This window comes from Notolabrus celidotus, chromosome 2, assembly GCF_009762535.1.
Source record: "Notolabrus celidotus isolate fNotCel1 chromosome 2, fNotCel1.pri, whole genome shotgun sequence".
Classification (NCBI taxonomy): Eukaryota; Metazoa; Chordata; class Actinopteri; order Labriformes; family Labridae; genus Notolabrus; species Notolabrus celidotus.
This window is the reverse complement of record NC_048273.1, coordinates 12,874,738-12,895,705: the sequence shown is the minus strand read 5'-3', so window position 1 is coordinate 12,895,705 and position 20,968 is coordinate 12,874,738. Positions and strand designations below refer to the sequence as shown.

The following is a 20,968-nucleotide window of genomic DNA, read 5'->3' as shown; positions in this document are numbered from 1 at the left end:
AGAATAAAAGGGGTATTCTTATAATGGGGTTAGCCAAGGTAGTCGCTGCAGCTCTGAATTCCTTCAAACTTAGCTGTTAAGTACACTGACCATGCTCTCATTTTACACAGAATGACTTTAAATCTTTTTGGCCTTTTAATTTTGCTTTATTTGCCAAAAGAGCATGTGAGTTTTTTCTTTATGCAATGTTACAGTTTAGACATTAAAATAGCCTGTTGAGAAGAGCTGTTGTAATCCTTTAATCACTTTATTATTTAGGATACAAGGCAACACACATCAGAGAAAGAACTCATCTATTGGCTCATTCTTATAAGGTGTTATTTAGTAGCCCAGTAAAGGATCTACTTTTGTTTTGGTATGCTTTTAACTGATACTTGTTTATATTATTTCTCAAATTAAAAGTAGTCTATTAAAGTGATATTTTATTAGCTGAGTAGAATAGCAGCTGTTTAAATATCCTTTGTTCACAGTGTTTTGTGTTTAGTCAGGGAGCTGTGCCTCTCCCAGGAGCACGTCAACGCATTGTTTCCGATGATCCAAGAGAAAAAGTCCATTGTTGTTACGAAGTTTTTAATCTGGGGATTTAAAGCACATCACATGCTCGGACCGGGCAGCGGGGCGCTCCACAACAACAGAAAACTGGCTGCTGCAAGAAATCCATGCTGGAGAGAAAACTATTCATCCCGAACGGACCGAGCAATCCTGAAACACACCGCGCAATGCTGCTGCGCTTTTTAGGAGAGAGGATCAGACTCGGGGAAGAAGAGTTTTAATACTGCGAGCAGTGCAAGGAAACTTTTTGTCTCTCTCTGGACGGTCGGACATTTGGGATAAACATGACGCTCAAGTACAGCCAGCGGTCTCTAATAGTTCTGTCTTTACTGGGGATTCTATCCGCCATCATGTCTGTTTTGTCCGTCATTTTAATTTTCCAGCTGCAGTCTCAACAGGTGGCAATAAAGGAGTCTCCCCCGTCCACCTCCGCGGTCATACCTCCCAAGGTCTGGGCAGTGTTGCTGCCTGTCTCCGCGGTGCTCTCTGCTCTGTCCCTCACACTTCATTTAAGCTCTGTGGTGGTGTGTCTGCTCCACAGCTATTTCTCAACAGAAGTCTGCAGAGGAGAGCACGACACTGAGAGGTACTAAACCTGACTGTTATTCCAGAATTGTGAATGTCCTGTTAGGCCGTTTCACTCAGTGTAGTGATGCACTTGCTCCCAAAAAATGCAAAGATAGATAGTTCCGGTCGACACACCTGGGATCGAATAACAGCTAATTAGGCCTACAATATTAATGCGCAACTGAAAACCACCAACTTGACATGAGACTTTTACAGCATGACTATGTAGGCTACGTTTTTTTTAAAAAAAACAAACCATCATAAAAGTTTCCCAAGAAACTGATGGATTAATTCGTAAGCCATAAATCCATCCTCTGCTCAATTTAATTCACACGGGAGCTTTGCTGCTGTAAACCTACTTAGTCTGGCAGTTATTAAGCTAGTGTTAGTTAACATTAGCAAATACTGGACTTAATTGGGCAAACTTGTTTCACTGTTGCATTCAATTATCTTGCTAGTGTCACTAGTGGTCACAGTTGCTTTACTGTGAAGGAGATGTTGTATGGCTTACTTTCACTTTAACAAAATGTGAAATAGTGCAATAAATAATCATAACAATAGAAACCTGTGCTACACAATCCAATACATGTCTATAAGAAATCCTGAAAGGGGAGAACATTACCTTGAGTTGTTTTAAACACTATGCTGTTGATAATTATTCTCGTTTTATAGTTTGAGGGTAAAGTGAATGTTCGCCTGTAAATTTGAATAAGACAAACCAATACATGAGAGCTTTCAGTCTTAATCAAAGCAAAGCCATACAAAGTAGATCTACACCCTTAATACCTTATACACCTCAATGAAACATACAATTTCTATTAAGTTTTTAGGTAAAGTTGCAGCACAAAATTGTATTAAATCCTGCATAGGTGTCTATTTCCACCACGTGTGGCCTGTGACCTGTATTCAGTATCTTTTTCTGCCTTTGCCCACACAATTTTTTTTTAATCCTCCTCGGCAGACTGCAGCAGATCCTGACAGACTAAGTTTTATTAAAAGAAAAACTTAGTTTCAGAAGCTTAGAGACACGTTCCTTATGTGTCAGAGTTCAGAGGCCCATACAGCAGTGTTGTTGCTCGACCCCCACCTCTCATCCCTTATGAATCCCTTCTAAACAATGGCCTTCCTCTCATTATGCACCCAGCACATGGTCTGTGGCTGGCCCGTTCCCACGTCGCTTTACAAATCCAACAACATACCCCAGGACCTCCCTCCTGACAGAGGGGGCATTCCAAGAAAATGTGAATAATAATGAGCTTGACAAAGTATTAAATGATTTAAACTAAATTACCAGTAACCAGAATATTTCACTTAAAGTTCTGATGAACAAATGTATGTGTTGATAAATAAAGGACTAAAGAAATCTTTGATTGCAAAATAGAAAGATGCCGTATAAAAGAAACTCAAAAATGATGCTTTTATCATGCTTTATATCATTTACCACAGTAAGAAAACCAAAGTAGAGGGTTAAACTGTAGACATGCTTGCACTTTGACATTAAACATATGACATTTGTTTCCACAGAGCAGACTGGTTCCTTTTGGATAGCAGGTCTATTCGACACGTGGCTATAGGACTGTTCTGCATTGGGGTTTCTGTTTATTTGGCAGGTAAGAACAAATGCGTGAAAAAGAGAGTTCTTTGAATTTAAAACATGCTGGATTTTCTAGTTTAGTACTTGGTAAATACTTTAAGTAGCAACTATTTCACAGAAACCTGAAAACTAATGTCCAAACCATAGGCAGAACTGAGGATTTCCAGCAGCAGAGGCAAAAACAACTCAACTGCTTTCCCTCCGGTCTGTCCAGCAAGTCTAAGAGAACAATGCATTCTTTGAGCAGCGTCCATGACTTGAGTGTTTTTAAATGCTGGCCCTGGCAGTGCTCTGGTTGCTCTGTTCCACTGAGCGGCTTGCACTGGTGGGGGTCACTGGAGGCAGTCACTCCATTGTGATGAGGAGGTGTTGCCCTTAAGACCCCACTTCAACCTCAATCAAGAGGTAGTAAAGTAAAGGGACTGTGGAAGCAACACCGGCAGCTCAGGAGGGTCCGGCCATCACATCCCGGAGCTGTGCTTTTCTCCAGCTTCCTTTGGCGTGCCAGAGTCCATAGTCCTTTTTCTGGAAGCAAAGACCAGAATCAGATCAAATTCAGGGAGATAAAACCTTTTTAATGCTGGTGGAAATTGTAAAACCAGATGAATCCAAAATTGCAGCAACAAAATAGGATCAATAATATATATGACGACTTTTCTCAGAACAAGTGGGCTGAACAGAACATTTCATCAACAATGTATAACTTTTCAAGGCATTAAAGTAGAGTGACCCATTAAAGATTCACTAAAAGATACACAGCATTTTTGTCAACGTTAAGTGTTTTTGTGTTCCTAAATCCTCTTTCTTTCCCTCCACTCTTTTCTCCCTTCACAGCTATGTCCATCTTCGTGCTCCTGATATTTGAGCTGGAGACCGGAATTGCAAGCGCTTGCGTACTCTCCTCTGGGATTTTAATCCTCCTGTTTGTTGTGACCCACTCTCTGGTTAAAGCTACTTGTGGTGCCAAGCAGCGTAAGACCGACCACCTCGGCACTCACTATGAGAACGACCACGGAGGCGGCAGCAAACCTCTCCCCCGACCCTGTGAGCTCAAGATCGGCGTGGACAAACCACGAATACACCGGACTGAATCTCATGTACAACATCCGATGTCCTACCCTCAATATGGTAACCCGAGACACAGAGAGAAGCACCAGCAACCGCAGTACTCGCCTGATAGAGGTTCCCAGGGCCGTACTAGTGATAAAGACGGATACAGCAGTGGTGGCAGTGGTCCCAGAATGCACAGGACCCTGTCTACTGAATCTGGTTTACTGCAAGCCCAGGCTAAACCCTGGAATGGGGTCAACAATGAGATGAGGAGTATTCTCGCTCGCAAGACTGGGATTACAGCAAAAGACTCAACTCTTGTGTGAGATAAAGGAAGCTGAGCATGTGGTTAAAGACTTCGAGAAGAAGACCGTGAACATAAATGTTCTCTCATGAACTTTCATTTGTATCCTTTCACTCAGCATGTGGATCATGATGGATTCCAGGAGGACTGAGACGTAAACACATACCAGAGTTTTGCCCACTGATCTACTTTGAAGTATACAACTTTATTAGTTTCATTCGAAGATACTCAGCACAACTTTTATAGAACTTTTTAGTGTTATCTATGGATGAACTTGATTTGAACTCCATTATGAACACCAATGTTGCCCCAGTATAAATCCCACAAATGTATAGCTTTCATTGTGATAATGTAAATACTTTATTCTGCTGTATCTGGTAGCTTTTTGCCAAATATTTGTGCACCGTGTGCTGTTTTGTTTTATTATTTGTGTATTTCATATCGACCTAAAATAATTTCTGAAAATAATATAGATTCAAAGTAGGCTGTCTTTATGTCATCTCAATAAAACATTAAAATCCTGCTCAAATACTGTTTGTCATTCAAATATACATTTCAACAATAAAAGAAAAGCAAGTGTAAAAAGTTACAAAATACAGATGGAAACATGATCATATCATCGTATCTGGAGGGACCACTAACCTTGGACACCTCTGTGCAGAGGTCATGAGGAAGAGGGTGGGGCATGTGAATCAGGGGCAAGGGGACTGGGAGGGGGATTCACATCACTTTAAGTGTCATGCAGGAGTCATTTGGAAACAGACAAATGAAAGAGAAAAAAATGAATCTCCCAACAACCACAAAGAGCTCTGCAGAGGATTGGACATGTTTTGCAGTTATTGGGGGAACAAATGTCATAAAATAAAGACAAATACAACAAAAAAGTGTAATGGACAACAATGATTATACATGAAGGAGGGAAGGAAACAAAAGGAAGCAAATGTAATGCATGCATTAAGGTATGATGTAAGGCAAAAGATGATTATGAGCAGGGTGGAACCATATTTCTGTTTTTAAACCCTGAAAAACACAGACCATCATTTTATAGGGTTTGGTGACCCTCTGGTTTTTTGAACAATGATCTTAACTATGAGAGCATCTCCATCAGCTTGTTTTTTCTACTGCTGAGGAAAGATCCTTTTAAATTGAATCCTCCTCCAACCAATAAGAAACTCTCTAAGCACGAGTTTTCAGCAAGGTGAGAGAAATCCTTCTAGTACCCTGACATGAATGAGATAAAGCTCCTGAGTTAACACAAACATGTTCAGCACTGCCTCCTACCTGCGACCTTGAGTGCTGCTGATCTGTTCCTTCATGCTGATGGCCTGACGGAGGAGGCCGTCGATGTTTTTGAAATACATGCTGCTGTTTGTCATGCTCTTCACGGCACTGCAATATCAAACAGACCAATGAAAGTGTTAAAGATCAAGAGTAAGGCAAGCTGGATTTTGGAAGAAATACATAAGTTATGTTTCTTTTCACCTGCAAGCGTACTCCACAGAGTAGATAGCTCCTTGACTCTGCTCCTCCCAGCTCTGCATGTCTGTCTATGTAGGAAAAGACAGAAAATAAATACATTCAAACTTCATAATAATACAATTGGATATGTTTGTTAAAGGTTTAACTGTGTAGATAACTTATCATAACATAATCAAGTTTCTGTTGTGAAACTGGACTACAAAGCACACGTTTCATCATCAAACACAAGCTCTCCATAGAAACTGACATCATGTCTAATCTGTAAAAACTTCAACAACAAAGAAGAAAGCAGCTATGGAGGAGTATAAGAAAGTGATAGCAACAACTAACACTACAGCTAGAGTGGATGTTTTATATGACAGCAATGACATGCTTGTAATGTAGGTAATTTAAGGACCAGTCGCACACCCAGCACAAAGCTCCCTGGCGTGCGGTACAAGTGTCAGCCTATTTTAACCCTGATGCAGTTGTCATGTTTTAATGCCAGTGTCCGTGTTGTACAAAAGGCAAATGACTCGTGCATACATAAGCACTCATGGGCATGTTGGACTAACTAAAACCTGGTCTGAAGTCCTAAGTCCATGGACCAGCAAAGTCCTGCTATTTAGAGGGCGCATTAGTGAGATGGTGAGTAGAGATGTCCCAATCAGCTCTTTTGGACCCCAATCTTAATCTTTTTTTTTTTATTGAGTATCTGCAGATATTGAGTCCTGATACTTGTGTTGGCCCAGATCATTGTTGCACAAGATTTATGAGTTGAGTCGGACACAGTTTTATACTTTTTCCCCCCTCTGTTCCTTTTGTGGATTATATTGCATTTTTAGTTTTTAGATAATAATCATTAATAGATTGTATTTTTTAAAGCTGGGGTTGGTCGTCAGGTTTAGATACACTTTTTGTTATACTGGTTAAAATGATCTTTATGTCCCGATGGCAATCAATACATAATGTGTTCTTTAAAGAGTGAAAAAAAAGCCCCTATCTACAGCCAGAGTAAACCTGGGAAAACACCAATCAAATCCCATCCTGCAGTTCTGCCCGCCTCCTGCGCGTACATTTCATGTTTGTTTGTGTTTGTAACTTTCACTTTGATAATGTTTTGGTATTTTCTTACCGCTGAGTGAGACATGAGTTGACGTAATGCAAAACACGAACGATGTGCTGAGGACCGGTTTTGAATCAGTCATGATAATATGGTCGCGAACCAGCGGTACTCGTGCATGTGAGTGTGGGCGTCGTTTTGGAGTCCGAGAGGAGGGGGGGAGGGGTTAGACAGAGTCCTGAGGAAATACTACATTCAAATTCAAGCTAGTTTTCCGTGACTGCCAACCCAGGCTTTAATGAACGTTTCCCCAGCTTGACCCCAGCTCATCATCTGTATCAGACAAGATGGAAGGATGAGTTAATTGTCATATCAAATTAATTTGATCATATCAAATTAGTAGTGTTGTTCAAAGCCCACAGTTCTCTGCTTGTTTTACAGAGACATGCAGCAGTGCTCCCACTCATTTGCTGATATATTCAACCAAGTTTTTTGTACTTAGAGTGCTTTTGTTTCTATTGTCTCCTTACATCATGACACTGCTTTCAGTATAAAGTGGATGTAAGGATGTCAGAGGACAAGGACAACCTAACTGCTATGTCCTCACATGCCATGCTTCTGCTCTTCCCTGCAGAGGCCAAACTCCAGCCTACTGGCATCAAGCTTTCCATCATGTGTGCTCCGTCTATCTGTCTTTGATGGTAAGCACATAGGATGTTAGTTAGAGAACAATTAACTTATCTGTGGATCTTGTCTGATACAGATGATGAGTCAGCATGAAGATTTAACGAATGAATGAAGTTACCCTGCTGAGCCCTGTGTGTGAATAAGCTTCAATGTTTACTTGGAAAGTCACTATTCATCTCTGCTGCACAGTGTGCTCGTTTCAGAGAATTTCATATCAAACCATGCATCATCATTACTCATACAACAACCTGCGTGTGTCCTGTTTAGTCAGGGGCACAATGGAAGGAGAGACATTTAATATGCAGGCACAAACAAGGTCTATTCAGGTAGAGAGGATGAAATCTGCTCTGTAAACAACAATGTGCAGGCCTGCCTTGCCCTTAAAATGAGTGAGAGAAAACACGTGTATCTGTGCTCATGCAGTGGAAGAACACAGGTCAGTGAGGTGGGTCCGAAAATAGTGCAAAAACAAAGGGGGTTTCTGACGGCAAAGGCAAGAGCTGCAATTTTTTCTAGAGCATGCAATTGCACCGTGATGAGTGCCTGGACCATATTTTCTCAACTGTAGCAAAATTACGCGAAACAGGTGTCCCGTCTGCAGAAAATTGTAGCCTAGCTTGCCGGCCGGTCATCTGGGAATTTGCTCATAAAAGGGGAAGAGGTCACCGGCACTCATTGTGGCTAGCAGAAGCACTAGTGTAATGTAACTCATACAACCCCACTTCAAAAAAATTGAAATATCCCTTTAAGCTCCAACCATCCTCTGATTGTGTGCCACTTGTCTAGCAAAAGTTAGTTAGACATGTCTCAATGCACTTTGCACCATAACTTGCTTTTAAGATCATCGGAATAGGGCCCATCAAAGATAAACAGACTTTTGTGGGTAGTGTTGATCAAAGTGAACATTAGAGTCAACATGAGCCAGCCCCAGATTGAGGAATAGATTAATGCTATGTCAGCTGAAATGACTTGGAAATTATAATTGGTAATTTTAAAGATCTACCATTTATAGATTAAGTACCCTATATGCATTGCTGATACATAATACAGACATCTGAACTCATCACATCACAGTGAGATAACATGTGTTGAGTTCAGCAATGCTCTCTCACTCAACGTGGGTACATTTCACTGTTTGGATGGAAGCCTGTGTATACAGGCCATGCTTTCACATCACTCTGATGAAGGCAGATAGGGCTCAAGCTAGCTACTGGCAACCTTCAGATTAATTGGTGCCAATTGAGTGGTGACAAAATGTTTTAGGGTTTATTTTGAATTCTGGAGAAACACATTGCAATTATGAGGAAAAGCTGCATGTTTGAGCTTCTATGCACGATTTGATTTTATATCGTTTAATGCACGTTGTATCATTACAGCAATGTTGGACATCATAATCGCACCTAGCATATTTTTCTCATACCATGCACGCTTTTGTATGTAGTCAATTAACGTTAGTCTGAAATACTTGAGTGACACATTTAGGGTTGCCAACTGTCCCGTATTAGCCGGGACATCCCGTATATTGGGTTAAATCGGTTTGTCTCATATGGGACCTCAATTGTCCTGCATATTGACTATGAACTCTTGTAAATACAGCAGACTGCACTCTACAGATCCTAGATCAGATAAAACGGCAGTGGCAGATCATGTGCCAATCACACCTGCAAAAAAGTGTGGAAAGGATTTTCTCTCTAATGGCCATTAAATGGTCAGACTCAAGAAACAGATGCAGCACAGAGCCGATCAATAATGAACTTCAAATATCTATAAACTGTGACTTGTCGTGTAAGGACTTCTATCTGGGTCTGCAAAAGGACAGAAGACTGCTTGAGTCAGTCAAGAGCAGCAAAAAGTATTCATGGAAAAAGTACATTTGGTGAGTCATACTCCTCTTTTTTCATTTAATTTTTCTTTTGCCTGTTTTTTGATGTAAAGAGCCAAATTGTGGTTTCTTTGAGGTTTATTTATAAGAGGTTACATAATGATACAGTAAGGATTAAAGGGAATATAAACACTTTATGCATTTCCAGTTGACTCAGAATCAGAATATACTCTGAATTCAACCACCATGCTCACACCACCATGGCACCGTGCACCTGTCCCTTATTTAAGGTGCATTTCGCCCAAGAGTTCTGGAGTCTTTTAGCCCCCAGAACTACTTTACCCTGAACTAAAAGGTTCCTGCACCCCCATTGTTGTCTGCGGTTCGACCACGGGCTGAAGTCCAGCAGTAAATCAGGCCAATGACGTATGGAGGAAATAAATGATATTGAATCATAATTTGATATCTTAATAAAAAACTAACATGCAACTAGTATGCATTCCCAGGAACTCCCTCTTTGTTTCAAAAACTGTGTAAACTCCACAAACACTGTTACGTTCAACCGAAAGTCCCAGGACCTTTGAAAAGTACTACTCCCCCAGTAGGGGCTTTTCAGGGGGGAGATTATCTACCCCTGAACTAAATTTAGACCCTGGTTCCTACGGTCGAAACGCACGTAGTTCAAGGGTAAAGTCCCTAGTTCTGGGGTACAGTTCCTGCTGTGGAAAAACCCCTTTAGTAGTGAAAAAGTTGGCAACCCTAGACACACTGTATGTCCATGTATACAATAACATCTGAGGCTATTGGAACAGCAAAATGTTAACTATGTTATAAGCCTTTTTTTTTTTTTTTTTTTTTTACAATGTCCAATGACTACACGGTTCAGCGCATGATAAAGGTAGATACCTTGTGCTGCACCAGCTCAGGCAGGGACCTTCTGACGTGTTCCTGCAGTCTGTACAGAGCCACCGAAGGCTCGTTAGCCAGGACATACATACTCTCCGTGAATTTGTCTGACACTGCAGGAGAAAACGGCACAGACAAATGCGTGATATACAAGGCCATAGTTAGAGAGAAAAATACAACATTATAGAAAACATCCAGCAGCATGAGAGAGGCAAATGTGTTGACGTTTAAATGACATAGCATTAGCTTAATAGCTAGAATACAAGCTAGAACAGCTAACAACATTAGCAGCAATGAGGTAAGTCGTCAGTGATTTATTTATCTACCTCGTCTGACTTTCAGCTGCATCTCTTGGTCCTCCATAATACAGGCTTGTTTTTTTTTTTACACAACACAATTGAAGCGAGTTGTGTCACCTGATTCTCGCTTCTTCCGTATTTTTGTTGTCATGTGTCACCTCGATAATGTTCCGGGCAGAACATAGACAAAAAGAAGAGTTCCTCCTCCAAGAGTACAAAATGCTGTGAAACGTCGTGTGAGTTGAATCAAACGTATTTTCTGTTATTTCGTAAAAAATGTGGCAGATGTCGAGTAGTTTAACAGCTGAGCGATGACTTGTGTGTCTTGGTGCACTTTAGTGGCAAGAAAGGTATCTCGTTTGGTATGAAATAATTTACTTTCAGTTTTCCCGAAAGGAAGTTACGGCCGATTAGACTGCGAGGCTGGATGCGGTGAGTTCACCATGTAATAAGCCACACAAAGTTTGTGTGGCTTATTTTTCTTCATGTCAGGACCACATTATGTATAAACTCCCGTCTGTTTTCATTGCAGCGGTCATGGAGGCCGAAGGTGATGAAGAGGTTGCAGATGGACAAAATATTCCACCATCTAATGCGAATACTTGTCCCTCCGAGCCCAGAGATGAGAGATCCAATGGTATCTGCACATCATGTCATATCAAGTCGTTGTAACCTCTCTTTTTCTATACTTCATGTTCTGTTTAGTATCAGAAGTCCTTCTTGTTACTGTGTTCATAATAAACAACAGTGTATTGCTTCCACTGACATGTCTGTGGTTCATCCGCATGGTTCCATTGTCTCCAGAGAACATGGATGTGGATGAGGATGGTTTGTTCAAACACTCCACCACGCTCACCAACAAGCAGCGTGGGAATGAGGTTACAGTGCGGCCAGCAACATTAGACTGTGAGTAATTGCAAAGATGCTCTAGTGACAAAGTACTGAGAAAACATTTTATACAAGCAACTAGTGTTGTAGTCAAGACCACATTAACTGAGACCAAGACATGTCAGAGACCAGAGTGCACCGAGACCAAGACGAGACCAAGACATTTAGGGATTGAGACCGAGTCAAGACCAAGACCAAGACCACCATATATATCAATGAAAAATCATCATGAGAGTTAACAAAATAAAAGATTTCTGTTTATTTTATTTAAGTTTGCTTTGATTACTATTGACAGCAACAAACACATATTGGTTTGTCTTGGTTGCCTTTCTTTTGACTCCTTAAGTTTCATTTTTTCTTTGATCACAGTAATGACAGGGACACAGAGTGCATCAGTGGTGGTCTTGACTGGTCTTGATATAAAATATGGAGTCCGCCCAGTCCGAGACCAAGACAAGACTAAGTGAAAAAGCTTTCGATTCCGAGACGTGACTGACTGTCACACTACAAGCAACCATGAAATTGTTGTTATGAGCTTACTAAAATATGCTTATTTTCAATCAGCTCTGTCAATACATCAGTTGGCAGCTCAGGGTGAGGTTTCACAAGTGGCTACACACCTGATAAAAGGTGAGAAGTCTGAATGTCACTGTTTGACACCATGCAGTAGAACATAGTGTTAATAAAGTTGTACTAAATCCCTACTACGTCATTTTTATAGACACTTCACTGCTCAGCAAACAGGATGAACGGGGCTTCACACCTCTAATGTGGGCAGCTGCGTTTGGAGAGAAAGCAATGGTTGATTTCCTGTTGGAAAAGGCAAGAAATAAACCACTGCAATCCAGAAAGGCATTAACATGTTATCAAGACAAATGCACCATCTCACTAATGTTTACTTTTTCATTTCAGGGCGCAGACCCCAAAACAATAGCAAGGGAGAGGGAGAGTGCCCTGACACTGGCCAGCTCTGGAGGTTATGTGGACATTGTGGAGTCTCTTCTGAAATATGGAGTTGACATTAACACTTATGACTGGGTACGTGATGACTCTCATTGTCAGATTAGAGTATCAGATGTTGCAGAACAACCAGATTACACTGTGTATGAATTGGAGCACAACTACAATGCAATACTTTTAGCTTTTAATGAACACTCTTGTCTTCCATTCACAGAATGGTGGTACTCCTCTTCTTTATGCTGTACGAGGGAACCACATCAAATGTGTAGAAGCACTTTTAGGTAAATTGCATGTGCATGGTATGAAAGCACAATTTCCACTACATAACTATAATGCCCGAAGAAAGCTTTAATAGTGCATAAACTGTACTCTTTGCAGACAAAGGCGCAGACATGACTATTGAGTCAGATTCTGGGTACAGTCCCATGGCCTTAGCTGTTGCCCTTGGACACAAAAAGAGTATGTACTGTCTTATTTCAGAAACACACTGTATGTTCTCTTTTCATTGGAAGTCAATGTAACAGATGTTTTCATTTCTTTTGTTTTCTAGTTCAGAAAGTGCTGGAGGACTATATTCTGAAACTCTATAAGCAGCCAACATGACACCACTTTAAATCAATACATGGACACAGTTGATCTCGGATCTACAACAAGTTGTCAGAATGTGGTGATGGACGGAAGATGACCAAGACCTATGTTATTGAATTAAATCATTGTGATAGACAACCATTATGCGTAGAGAGATTAACACTGAGTGAACAGTGTTTTTTTATTTTATGAACAGTTTATTCCATTTGTATACATGACAATGTAAAATCAAAGACTAAATACAAAAGTTGTTTAACAGATTTTTTCTGTTTCGCTGAGATACGTTTTAATAAAAATATATTTTTATATTGTGTGTTCCACTGGAATGGTGATTCAACTCAAAAGGCACAAACGAACCATACAGAGTGTGATGAAATCTGTAAATTCTGCAAATGAAACTCAACATGAGGCTCTTTATCAAGCCTCCTCTGATTATGTCATCAGCCGCGAGATGGCTTGACATGTCCCTTAAAGAGTCCATACCAAAAAAGGCCACATTCACAACAGTTCAAGAGGTGCCAGTACAGATGTGCCACCACACCATCCTGTACTTTACTTTAGGGTCATTTCCTCTCTCATGAGAGGGTTAAAAAATGGTCATAAGGCTTTTTCCCCCAGGACTTCCAAGGAATAAACAATAATTCTCCCAAAAAAGTCGGCACTATTCTCAAACATTATTTTAACTTTGTCCACTGCAGGGGCCTCCTGTATGGGAAAGCTGTGGGTGTAGAGTTAAGAAAAAGATAAGCATGGTAATAATGAAAAGCAGGTCCAGGAAAATATTGTTGGATACTTTTTATGAACCATCTAGAACAGTAACAGGGAACACTCTCTGTTCCCAGAGTGACAGCTGCTTTAATTAGCCTAGTGTGGACTGAAAGACTGTATTTAAAATGTATTAAGGCAAGCTGAATATCACTATTTGCTTAATTTGATTAAAACCAGCATTGTTGCTACCTGTGATTGATGACATCAAGAGTTAATTTACACTTGTAGCTCTATTATCAAAGCTGGTTTAAGCTTATGTTTTGTTTTTTTGCGTTATTTTTATTTGAGTACAAACATTTTACTCCCCTATTTAGCATTGCATTGAGAAAAAAATGTTGTATAGGATTTTTTGCTGCAAAATGTATCAAATTAAACATTCTTTGTCAAAACCCTTAAATAACACTGAAGGATATCTGAAGAGAGTTGTCATCCTCTGGATAAAAATGGCTGATCAATGTAAAGTTTCCATCTTTCGGGCAACCTGCAGAAGATAGTAATGGGTATAAAATCACATCAGGAATCCACAAAATAACCTAAATATCCACAAAAATTAAAACATGTAATCTGGGTGTTTTACCCTCAAGTCTGCATGTTTTGGCTGAGAAGCCTCCCTGGAACTGGACCTTTAACTCTGACACCTTGACCGACTGGGGAAACTCTAGAGACACCCACTGATATTCACCCTGTCAAACACATGACATGATAAAAATATATTACAAACATCTTTGTTTAATATTTTGTACACGATCCCAATGACACCAAAACAAATAAATGGCACTTATTAACCTATCAATAAACTCAAAGGGACAGAGAAAGACTTTCAACATCATGGATTTATTTATATAACTTTAGTACAGAGGAATACAAAGTATTACAAAAATAAAAATAATAGAAGGTACAGCTAGTCTGAAAAAGAAAATACTTGATTTTCACAAATAAGCACGATCACATCAAGCTGTTTTGTGTGATCTCAATTGGTATTCTGAAGTTAAATTATCATTATAATTGTCTTTGTATGGGGTATGTTCATTCCATTAACTAGGATATTGCAAAACTATAGTTGCCTTATTACACAGCAACGTATGTTATGTGTTAAAGGATTGAGTATTACCTGGTCTGAGTTCCAACATGTCTCCTCATTGCAGTCAAACATGAACTTCTTTCCATACTGCTTCACATCCCTGTTTAAGACTGAACTCACCCTGATGTGACAGGGGGAACATGTAGTTTACATCTCCTCTAGCAGAGAGCAGGAGGTTCAGACAGCATTACAGCAGGACATGTGTTACGTGTGGTTACAACGTGAAGTAATAATACACAGTGGTTTGAATAAGTCCAATGACCATGCTTTCAAAAATAGTGTTAAACATGTTTAGTTGCTCTTTACCTGCTTTGAGTTTCACTGCAAATCACTGACGACGCCATGCCGGATCCAGTCAGTACACATTACCGTAAAGCGACGGTCCATTTTTTACGACAGTGGCCACATGTTGTTGTTTCTGTTTCTACCAGTAGATAGCAGTCATGTTCCATCAAAAATGTTCAGTGAATACCTGAAGACGCTGGCAGTGGCACCCAGTTGAATAACTTCTATCCATCTTCATTTAAGGCCCTGAAGGCTCAAAACTAATCACTGAAAGCACATAATTATACACATAATGTAACTGTTTTCATCTGCCAGACAAACAAGATTTAATATGCTGCTCTCCCCTCTGTTGGTACCTGCATGTCTCATTGTTGTCCAGGACACACAGAGGGCAGTGAGATAGAAATCGATGAGGAAGAGAGCACTACATAATCTGGGCCTCACAAAAATGTGAGTCAATCAGCGAGCAGGTTTTAACCTTTGGATGAACCACAGAATAACAGAAGCATCTGCATGTTGAGAGAGTGAGATATTTGGATCATGGCTGCAGATGGAGAGGTCCTGCTGAGGCTTTGTCACAATACGTTTGAAATACAAAATCTGATGAGACCCAGCCTCTGTGAAAATTGTGCAGTGGGCTGGGGGTGCATACATGCTTTCCCAATCCAGGATCAGCAGAATGTGCACACACTGTGTTGACTTTGTGGCTTACAATAATATTCTGCCAGGTGTTAGAGATTGAGCGAGAATTAGGATTGCAAGCTAGTATTTGTCTCACATCTGTGAGATTATTGGCCTTTATCAGTGGGTTTAGTTGAGTTAGAAATGTGGGCTGGTAACTCTGCCTGGTGCCAACTTCAGTAGTCATTTGGGCTCCCACTGACCAATTTATATGCTGGTCTCATATGGATGAATAATGAGCTGGTATTGGGGCTGTATGGGGCCATATTGATGTGACATCTCACAGTCAACACTGTAACAAGGAAACATGTCTGGTCTTTCTTGCTCACTGAGCATGTTAAAGGATTATCTTCACCTCTGTCAATGATGTGGATTGCATCCCTTATGTTCCCTCAGTTGTCTTTGCTACGCTTCAACACAGCGGTTGCCAGTGTGCTCTGAGTTTCTGACACTTCTTTCTGGGTTACGTCCCATGAGCTAACTTACTCAGGGCTTAACCCTAGTTAGCCTTGGGTTTCATCGACTCACTCTACATGCTGACACATCACTATTGTAAATAGAGCTGCACATTGTATCTGTCTTGTCAATTTGTATTTAATCCTGTATAAGTCTGACCCATAACCAGTCTGGCAGGACAGACAGGCAGTGCTCTGTAAGAGGTTTCTGTTCACTTCCACACGCAGCTTTCAAAAAGGCCTGTTCATATAAAACAGCAGTAATCAGAGGTTTCTGCAGGGCATTTGCTCACTCTAACTTCTTAAAAATAACCTACTGTTTAACAAACAGTGGTGGCCAAAGTGTACATCTTCATTATTTAAGTCAAAGTATATATCCTCCTGGTCAAACATTACTCCAATACAAGTAAAAGTTGTTCAGTCAAATTATGACTTGAGTTAAAGTTCTGGAGTACTTGCTTTTAAAAATACAAATGTATTTAAAGTACTTTTTGAAATATCTCAAAACGTATTTTCACAAAGCATGAGTGCAGTGAAGAATGCATGAGGGTTCATTCTGCTACATTATGTTTATCTAGAAAACATTATTTCATATCTAAAAAGTAGACCATGAAATATAAACAGCAATTAAGTTACTACAAGAACAGACAAGTTTGAAATGTTCATCTGGAATAAAACCATTGTGTTAGCTACATACCTCGTCATGCTTTCTCAGGTTAGATGGTGATTTTTTGTAGGCTGTGATGAAGTTTGTGTGGTAAACAGATCAGAGATTTACAACAATATGAATCATTCTTTATTTGAAAAACCTGAAACGTGGGCTTCAAATATGGCCATGGTGCTCAGGTAGAGAATCATCATCCTTCACGGCCTTAGCCATCATCACCACGACTAAATGAACGGACTGATCTGAATAATGTTTGCTCTGCATTTGCTCTACCCTCAACGATACGGCTTCACCATTTAGACAAACCAAACACAAGTACAGGAACAGTTTATGGTCTTTGGGATCTGATTTCAGAAAAGAAAAGAAAACTCATCCGCTGACTTCAAAGCAAAAGTAGTGAGTAACTAGAGCACTGATAGAAGTGTAGGGGAGTCAAAAGTATATTTGTCTTTCAAATGGAGTGTTGTAAAAGTAATAAGTTCCCCCAAAAAATAATACTCAAGTAAAGTACAGATACTCAAAACATGTACTTAAGTACATTTACTTTGTTACTGATCACCACTGATAACAAATGATGAATAATTTATTAATTAATTAGTCATTGTACAAGTCATAATGTCTACAGATTGCTCCTGTAGTGTTTCCTTTATCACAGCCGAAGAAGAACTTGAGGCTGTCAGTTTAAATCGAAAAAACTCCTCTCATTGTGACCATTACAGTTCTGTTTAAGTATGCCCACAGTACCCGCTTGGTGCAGTTAAAGGTGACATATCATGCAAAATTGACTTTTTCATGGTTCTTTACCTGAAATATGTGTCCCTGGCATGTCTACAAACCCCCCCGAGAATGAAAAAAATCCATTCTGCCTCTGTTTTGATTTCTACACCTTTCTGTAAATGTGTGTGAAACGAGCCGTTTCAGACTTCCGTGTTTTTGTTACGTAACAACAATATCCGGTCTGTCACGGAATCAGAGCTCGGAGCTTGTTCAGCCCATAGACTGTATAAAATAATACTGAATCCCTCCTCCGTTTTTCATTACCTGCACAAATGTGTGCTAACAAGGAGCTTAGGAGGGAGGCATGCTAGTTGTAGGCTGTCTTAATAAACACAAAGGTCGGTTTTACTCCCCACTTCTGCAGATTTGAAGATCTAGTGGATGATTTTTATTTGTCATGGATAAGTGCTAGCGCTAATTAGCATAGCCACATAGCTATATGTTCATAGCTGTAGCTGTAGCTGTAGCTGTAGCTGTAGCTGTAGCTGTAGCTGTAGCTGTAGCTGTAGCTGTAGCTGTAGCTGTGTACCATGACACACGTCGACATACTGACAAATAAAACAACAAGAAACACTAAATCTGTGACCAATCCTTCATAAAAGGTCCTGCTGCCTTTCTGGCAGAGGTCGGTTTTACTCCCCACGTCTGCAGATTTGAAGATCTAGTGGATGATTTTATTTATCATGGATAAGTGCTAGCGCTAGTTAGCATAGCCACATAGCTACATGTTCGTAGCTGTGTACCAAGACACACGTCTACATACTGATAAATAAAACAACAAGAAACACTAAATCTATGACCAATCGTTCAGAAAGGTCCTGCTACAGGCGCCTCTCCGTCAGGATCAGATTCAGAGGGTTGAAGTAACGCGATCTCTGAGCAGCCGTGTATATTCAGCCAACATGTAAACATTAGATCAACGTGCTGGAGAGCCGAGGCACATCCACTTCCGGAGGGGGCGTGGTCAGAGGGAAAACAGAGTGTTCTGATGAGGAATGAAGAAGAGGACTTTTCAGGCATGCCAAAATCTGATTTCAAAGTGTTTTTTTGAGCATAAACTTTAAAGACATGTTTTTGGGACCTCTTAGACCAATATATATTGATGAAAAAAGCATGATATGTCCCCTTTAAAGGCACTGAAAAAAACCCTTTCCTGTCAAGAAGAGACCTTGGTGCAATCTGTTTCATAAGAGCTCTGCTTGTGTGGGAGCTTTCTATGCAGGTCCTTGAGGAATGTTGTCTAGCTTCTGTTGCAGAACGAGGATCACTCCTCACAGATCTGCTGCTTACTTTTGATCCCATTTCAGTGTCATTTCTTTTGTCACCAATGTGATTGAAAACTGTTTTTTTTGGCAGGGATAGAACTCGTACTGAAGGATTTTTGGATTAGAATCCAGACGATGGAGAGAAACAGTCTGGTAAAACGACAGTGCATGGATCTGTTGACTGTATTTGTAGGTAAATAAGCTGATGTTTCAGAAGCTAAATGCTCACTGTGGTTGATTCCAGAATTTATGAGCTATGGGAGCTGCTGTAGATTATTCTAATGAGTTAGGTGATTAATGCTGTGAGTGGAGGGACACACTGTTCAAGATGGGACAGCACTACAGCACACAAAGCTGTCCCCTTTTTAGTGCTTATGATAAACACAGTCTGTGACTTTACTTTTTGATTTGCAAAAAGATAAAACTTCTTGAGGGAACTGGGCAAATATTTGGTCTGGTCATTGGCTGTATATATTTTGGCAGCAAAACAGACCCTTAGATTCTGCAGTTTAGTTGTTGGCACATGTTTTATTTGTCAGAGTGGGACACATCAGGAGTTAATGATAGCCGGAATAAATGATTTGACACTCAGCCGCAGACAGCATCCTTTATGAAATGAGAAGAGAATGTTGGAAATTAGAAAGACATGGTTCAGCGTAGTGGTCATAAATCATCTCATTTAGTCAGACAAAGTTTGGCATTCTTCAGGGTTATTCTAATCAAGCAGGAAATGGGCAGAAATGTGAGGCACATCTGTCAACTGCTGCAGCAATTAACACTGGATCTTGAGTTGCAGTTGTGTTTCTGGCAGAGCTCCTGGCTCATCCTCATGTTGAGATTTTCTGCTCCAGACTGAGCGAGGTTCTCTAATTGAATCATTAAAAAGCAGAGTATTTGGACAGTACGCTCCACTGCTTTCAATACAAAGCACCATCACTTGTTATTTATTCGCACAATGAAGGAGTGTAGAAGTGGGCTCCTTGGTTTGCTTTGTTCATGAAAACAGAGTGAGTTCACTTTCTCTTTTGTTCTGTGAATTTGAGGTAGAGGTGGAGAAGATGGACAAGCATGCTTTTACGGCTTTAAATGACTGACAGAGTGATAAATGACTGACAGAGTGATGAATGACCGAAGGATTGTGGGAGTCTGGGATTACTTAGTGTTAGGGTCAAGAGGTTTGCTGGCAGTGTTAAAGAGAGAATTTTGCTGCTGTTGGGCTGAAACCACACATCTCCAAAACTACAACTCTTTTGAAAATTAAAAAAATATGTTTTTTTAAATCTTTGCCCCAAGTGAGGGATTCAAGTATCTCTGGGTCTTGTTCATGAGTGAGGGCAGAATGGACAGTGAGACCGACAAGAGGATTGGTTCTGTGTCAGCAATGTGGGCGTTGTGCCAAATCATTGTGGTGAAGAGGGACTAACTATCCCATCTGGCCTGGGAATGCCTCGGGATTCCCCAGGATGAGCTGGAGGACGTTGCTAGGGAGAGGGATGTCTGGGTCTAGTTGCTCAGACTGTTGCCTCTGCGACCCAATCTTAGATAAGCGGAAGAAAATGGATGGATGGATGGATGGATGGAGGTTTTTTAAATAATAAAATCCTGAATGGGATTCAGTCACATGCTCTTTTTAATGCTTTTCATTGGCTGAAATTTTCAAATGCCCGATGGGGACTGAGGGTCACTAAAAGCATTTTTTCATATGAGGTCTCTACCTGAGAGTTAATGATAGCATCAGGAGCTACTTTAGTATCAAGTAGCCTATACATAGAACATTTGTTTCAATGTTGGTTCATACTATTTACAATGTCTTTACAATGGTGAAACAAAGCAACATAAAATGTGTGCTGCCTGAATACAGCAGCCTTTAATGAAGGAATGAAGGTATGCATCTGTTACAAAAAACATGGCCGAACGCAGCATGTAAGAACTGCAAATCTTTTGTTCCCCCAGGTTTTGTTCCCATATCTGTGCAGTATATCAACAGGCAGGATTCATGCAGTGTGTCTGCCTCTGCTTCAGGCTCCAGCAGTCAGGATTCCCCACTTGCTCATGATGTGGTCAGAGGCCCACAGGACATGCCCCGCTCAACCTGCTCAGCCTGCAGCCTCAGCACTACATATCCAGGATTAGATATCTGAGCAAGACAATGGGCTTATAGTGATGACTGGAGCATGAACAGGCTCCCTCAAGAGATCACAGTATGAGGAGGAGCGTATTGTTTCATGGTGGGGTCACAGGGTTTGTCACA

General features: G+C 40.5%; 4 protein-coding genes across 11 annotated transcripts; 2 read left to right on the top strand and 2 right to left on the bottom strand.

The window, feature by feature from the left end:
• The first annotated feature begins 473 nt into the window (after positions 1 to 473).
• tmem221 (transmembrane protein 221) lies at positions 474 to 4,588 on the top strand. The gene is made up of 3 exons (XM_034708690.1): positions 474 to 1,138; positions 2,644 to 2,729; positions 3,548 to 4,588. Exons 1-3 carry the CDS (start codon positions 837 to 839, stop codon positions 4,087 to 4,089), a joined length of 930 nt encoding a protein of 309 aa, XP_034564581.1. The 5' UTR covers positions 474 to 836; the 3' UTR covers positions 4,090 to 4,588.
• On the bottom strand, positions 2,513 to 10,626 carry borcs8 (BLOC-1 related complex subunit 8). Of its 2 annotated transcripts, XM_034708784.1 has the most exons (6): positions 10,330 to 10,505; positions 10,004 to 10,116; positions 5,550 to 5,614; positions 5,349 to 5,456; positions 4,710 to 4,795; positions 2,513 to 3,238 (listed from the first exon to the last, which is right to left on the bottom strand). In XM_034708784.1, exons 1-5 carry the CDS (start codon positions 10,364 to 10,366, stop codon positions 4,732 to 4,734), a joined length of 387 nt encoding a protein of 128 aa, XP_034564675.1. In that variant the 5' UTR covers positions 10,367 to 10,505; the 3' UTR covers positions 2,513 to 3,238; positions 4,710 to 4,731. The 2 variants fall into 2 exon arrangements, with proteins under 2 accessions (XP_034564675.1, XP_034564681.1); XM_034708790.1 differs by lacking the exon at positions 4,710 to 4,795 and having other exon boundaries at positions 10,330 to 10,626.
• rfxank (regulatory factor X-associated ankyrin-containing protein) lies at positions 10,017 to 13,044 on the top strand. 7 transcript variants are annotated; one of them, XM_034708712.1, is made up of 11 exons: positions 10,019 to 10,301; positions 10,481 to 10,538; positions 10,703 to 10,734; positions 10,835 to 10,939; positions 11,098 to 11,208; positions 11,755 to 11,820; positions 11,912 to 12,012; positions 12,103 to 12,228; positions 12,365 to 12,431; positions 12,529 to 12,609; positions 12,701 to 13,044. In XM_034708712.1, exons 4-11 carry the CDS (start codon positions 10,840 to 10,842, stop codon positions 12,751 to 12,753), a joined length of 705 nt encoding a protein of 234 aa, XP_034564603.1. In that variant the 5' UTR covers positions 10,019 to 10,301; positions 10,481 to 10,538; positions 10,703 to 10,734; positions 10,835 to 10,839; the 3' UTR covers positions 12,754 to 13,044. The 7 variants fall into 7 exon arrangements, with proteins under 7 accessions (XP_034564649.1, XP_034564631.1, XP_034564603.1 ...); XM_034708721.1 differs by having other exon boundaries at positions 10,699 to 10,734; XM_034708732.1 differs by having other exon boundaries at positions 10,687 to 10,734.
• On the bottom strand, positions 12,883 to 15,000 carry nr2c2ap (nuclear receptor 2C2-associated protein). Its single transcript, XM_034708771.1, has 5 exons — positions 14,894 to 15,000; positions 14,618 to 14,708; positions 14,084 to 14,189; positions 13,920 to 13,987; positions 12,883 to 13,458 (listed from the first exon to the last, which is right to left on the bottom strand). The coding sequence occupies exons 1-5, from the start codon at positions 14,929 to 14,931 to the stop codon at positions 13,336 to 13,338; spliced, it is 426 nt and encodes a 141-aa protein (XP_034564662.1). The 5' UTR covers positions 14,932 to 15,000; the 3' UTR covers positions 12,883 to 13,335.
• Positions 15,001 to 20,968: the final 5,968 nt, after the last annotated feature.

What these genes read in the sequence shown, in the direction of transcription:
- tmem221 (XM_034708690.1), top strand. Translation starts at nt 837, where the DNA reads ATGACGCTCAAGTACAGCCAGCGGTCTCTAATAGTTCTGTCTTTACTG. An exon ending in GGAGAGCACGACACTGAGAG is followed by an intron (nt 1,139 to 2,643) that starts GTACTAAACCTG and finishes TTGTTTCCACAG; the next exon opens with AGCAGACTGGTTCCTTTTGG. An exon ending in GGTTTCTGTTTATTTGGCAG is followed by an intron (nt 2,730 to 3,547) that starts GTAAGAACAAAT and finishes CTCCCTTCACAG; the next exon opens with CTATGTCCATCTTCGTGCTC.
- borcs8 (XM_034708790.1), bottom strand. Translation starts at nt 10,366, where the DNA reads ATGGAGGACCAAGAGATGCAGCTGAAAGTCAGACGAG. An exon ending in CTGAGCTGGTGCAGCACAAG is followed by an intron (nt 5,615 to 10,003) that starts GTATCTACCTTT and finishes TTTCCTACATAG; the next exon opens with ACAGACATGCAGAGCTGGGA. An exon ending in TCTGTGGAGTACGCTTGCAG is followed by an intron (nt 5,457 to 5,549) that starts GTGAAAAGAAAC and finishes TTGATATTGCAG; the next exon opens with TGCCGTGAAGAGCATGACAA.
- rfxank (XM_034708740.1), top strand. Translation starts at nt 10,840, where the DNA reads ATGGAGGCCGAAGGTGATGAAGAGGTTGCAGATGGACAAAATATTCCA. An exon ending in CAGAGATGAGAGATCCAATG is followed by an intron (nt 10,940 to 11,097) that starts GTATCTGCACAT and finishes GCATGGTTCCAT; the next exon opens with TGTCTCCAGAGAACATGGAT. An exon ending in GCGGCCAGCAACATTAGACT is followed by an intron (nt 11,209 to 11,754) that starts GTGAGTAATTGC and finishes ATTTTCAATCAG; the next exon opens with CTCTGTCAATACATCAGTTG.
- nr2c2ap (XM_034708771.1), bottom strand. Translation starts at nt 14,931, where the DNA reads ATGGCGTCGTCAGTGATTTGCAGTGAAACTCAAAGCAG. An exon ending in CATGTTGGAACTCAGACCAG is followed by an intron (nt 14,190 to 14,617) that starts GTAATACTCAAT and finishes TGTGTTTGACAG; the next exon opens with GGTGAATATCAGTGGGTGTC. An exon ending in CAAAACATGCAGACTTGAGG is followed by an intron (nt 13,988 to 14,083) that starts GTAAAACACCCA and finishes TATCTTCTGCAG; the next exon opens with GTTGCCCGAAAGATGGAAAC.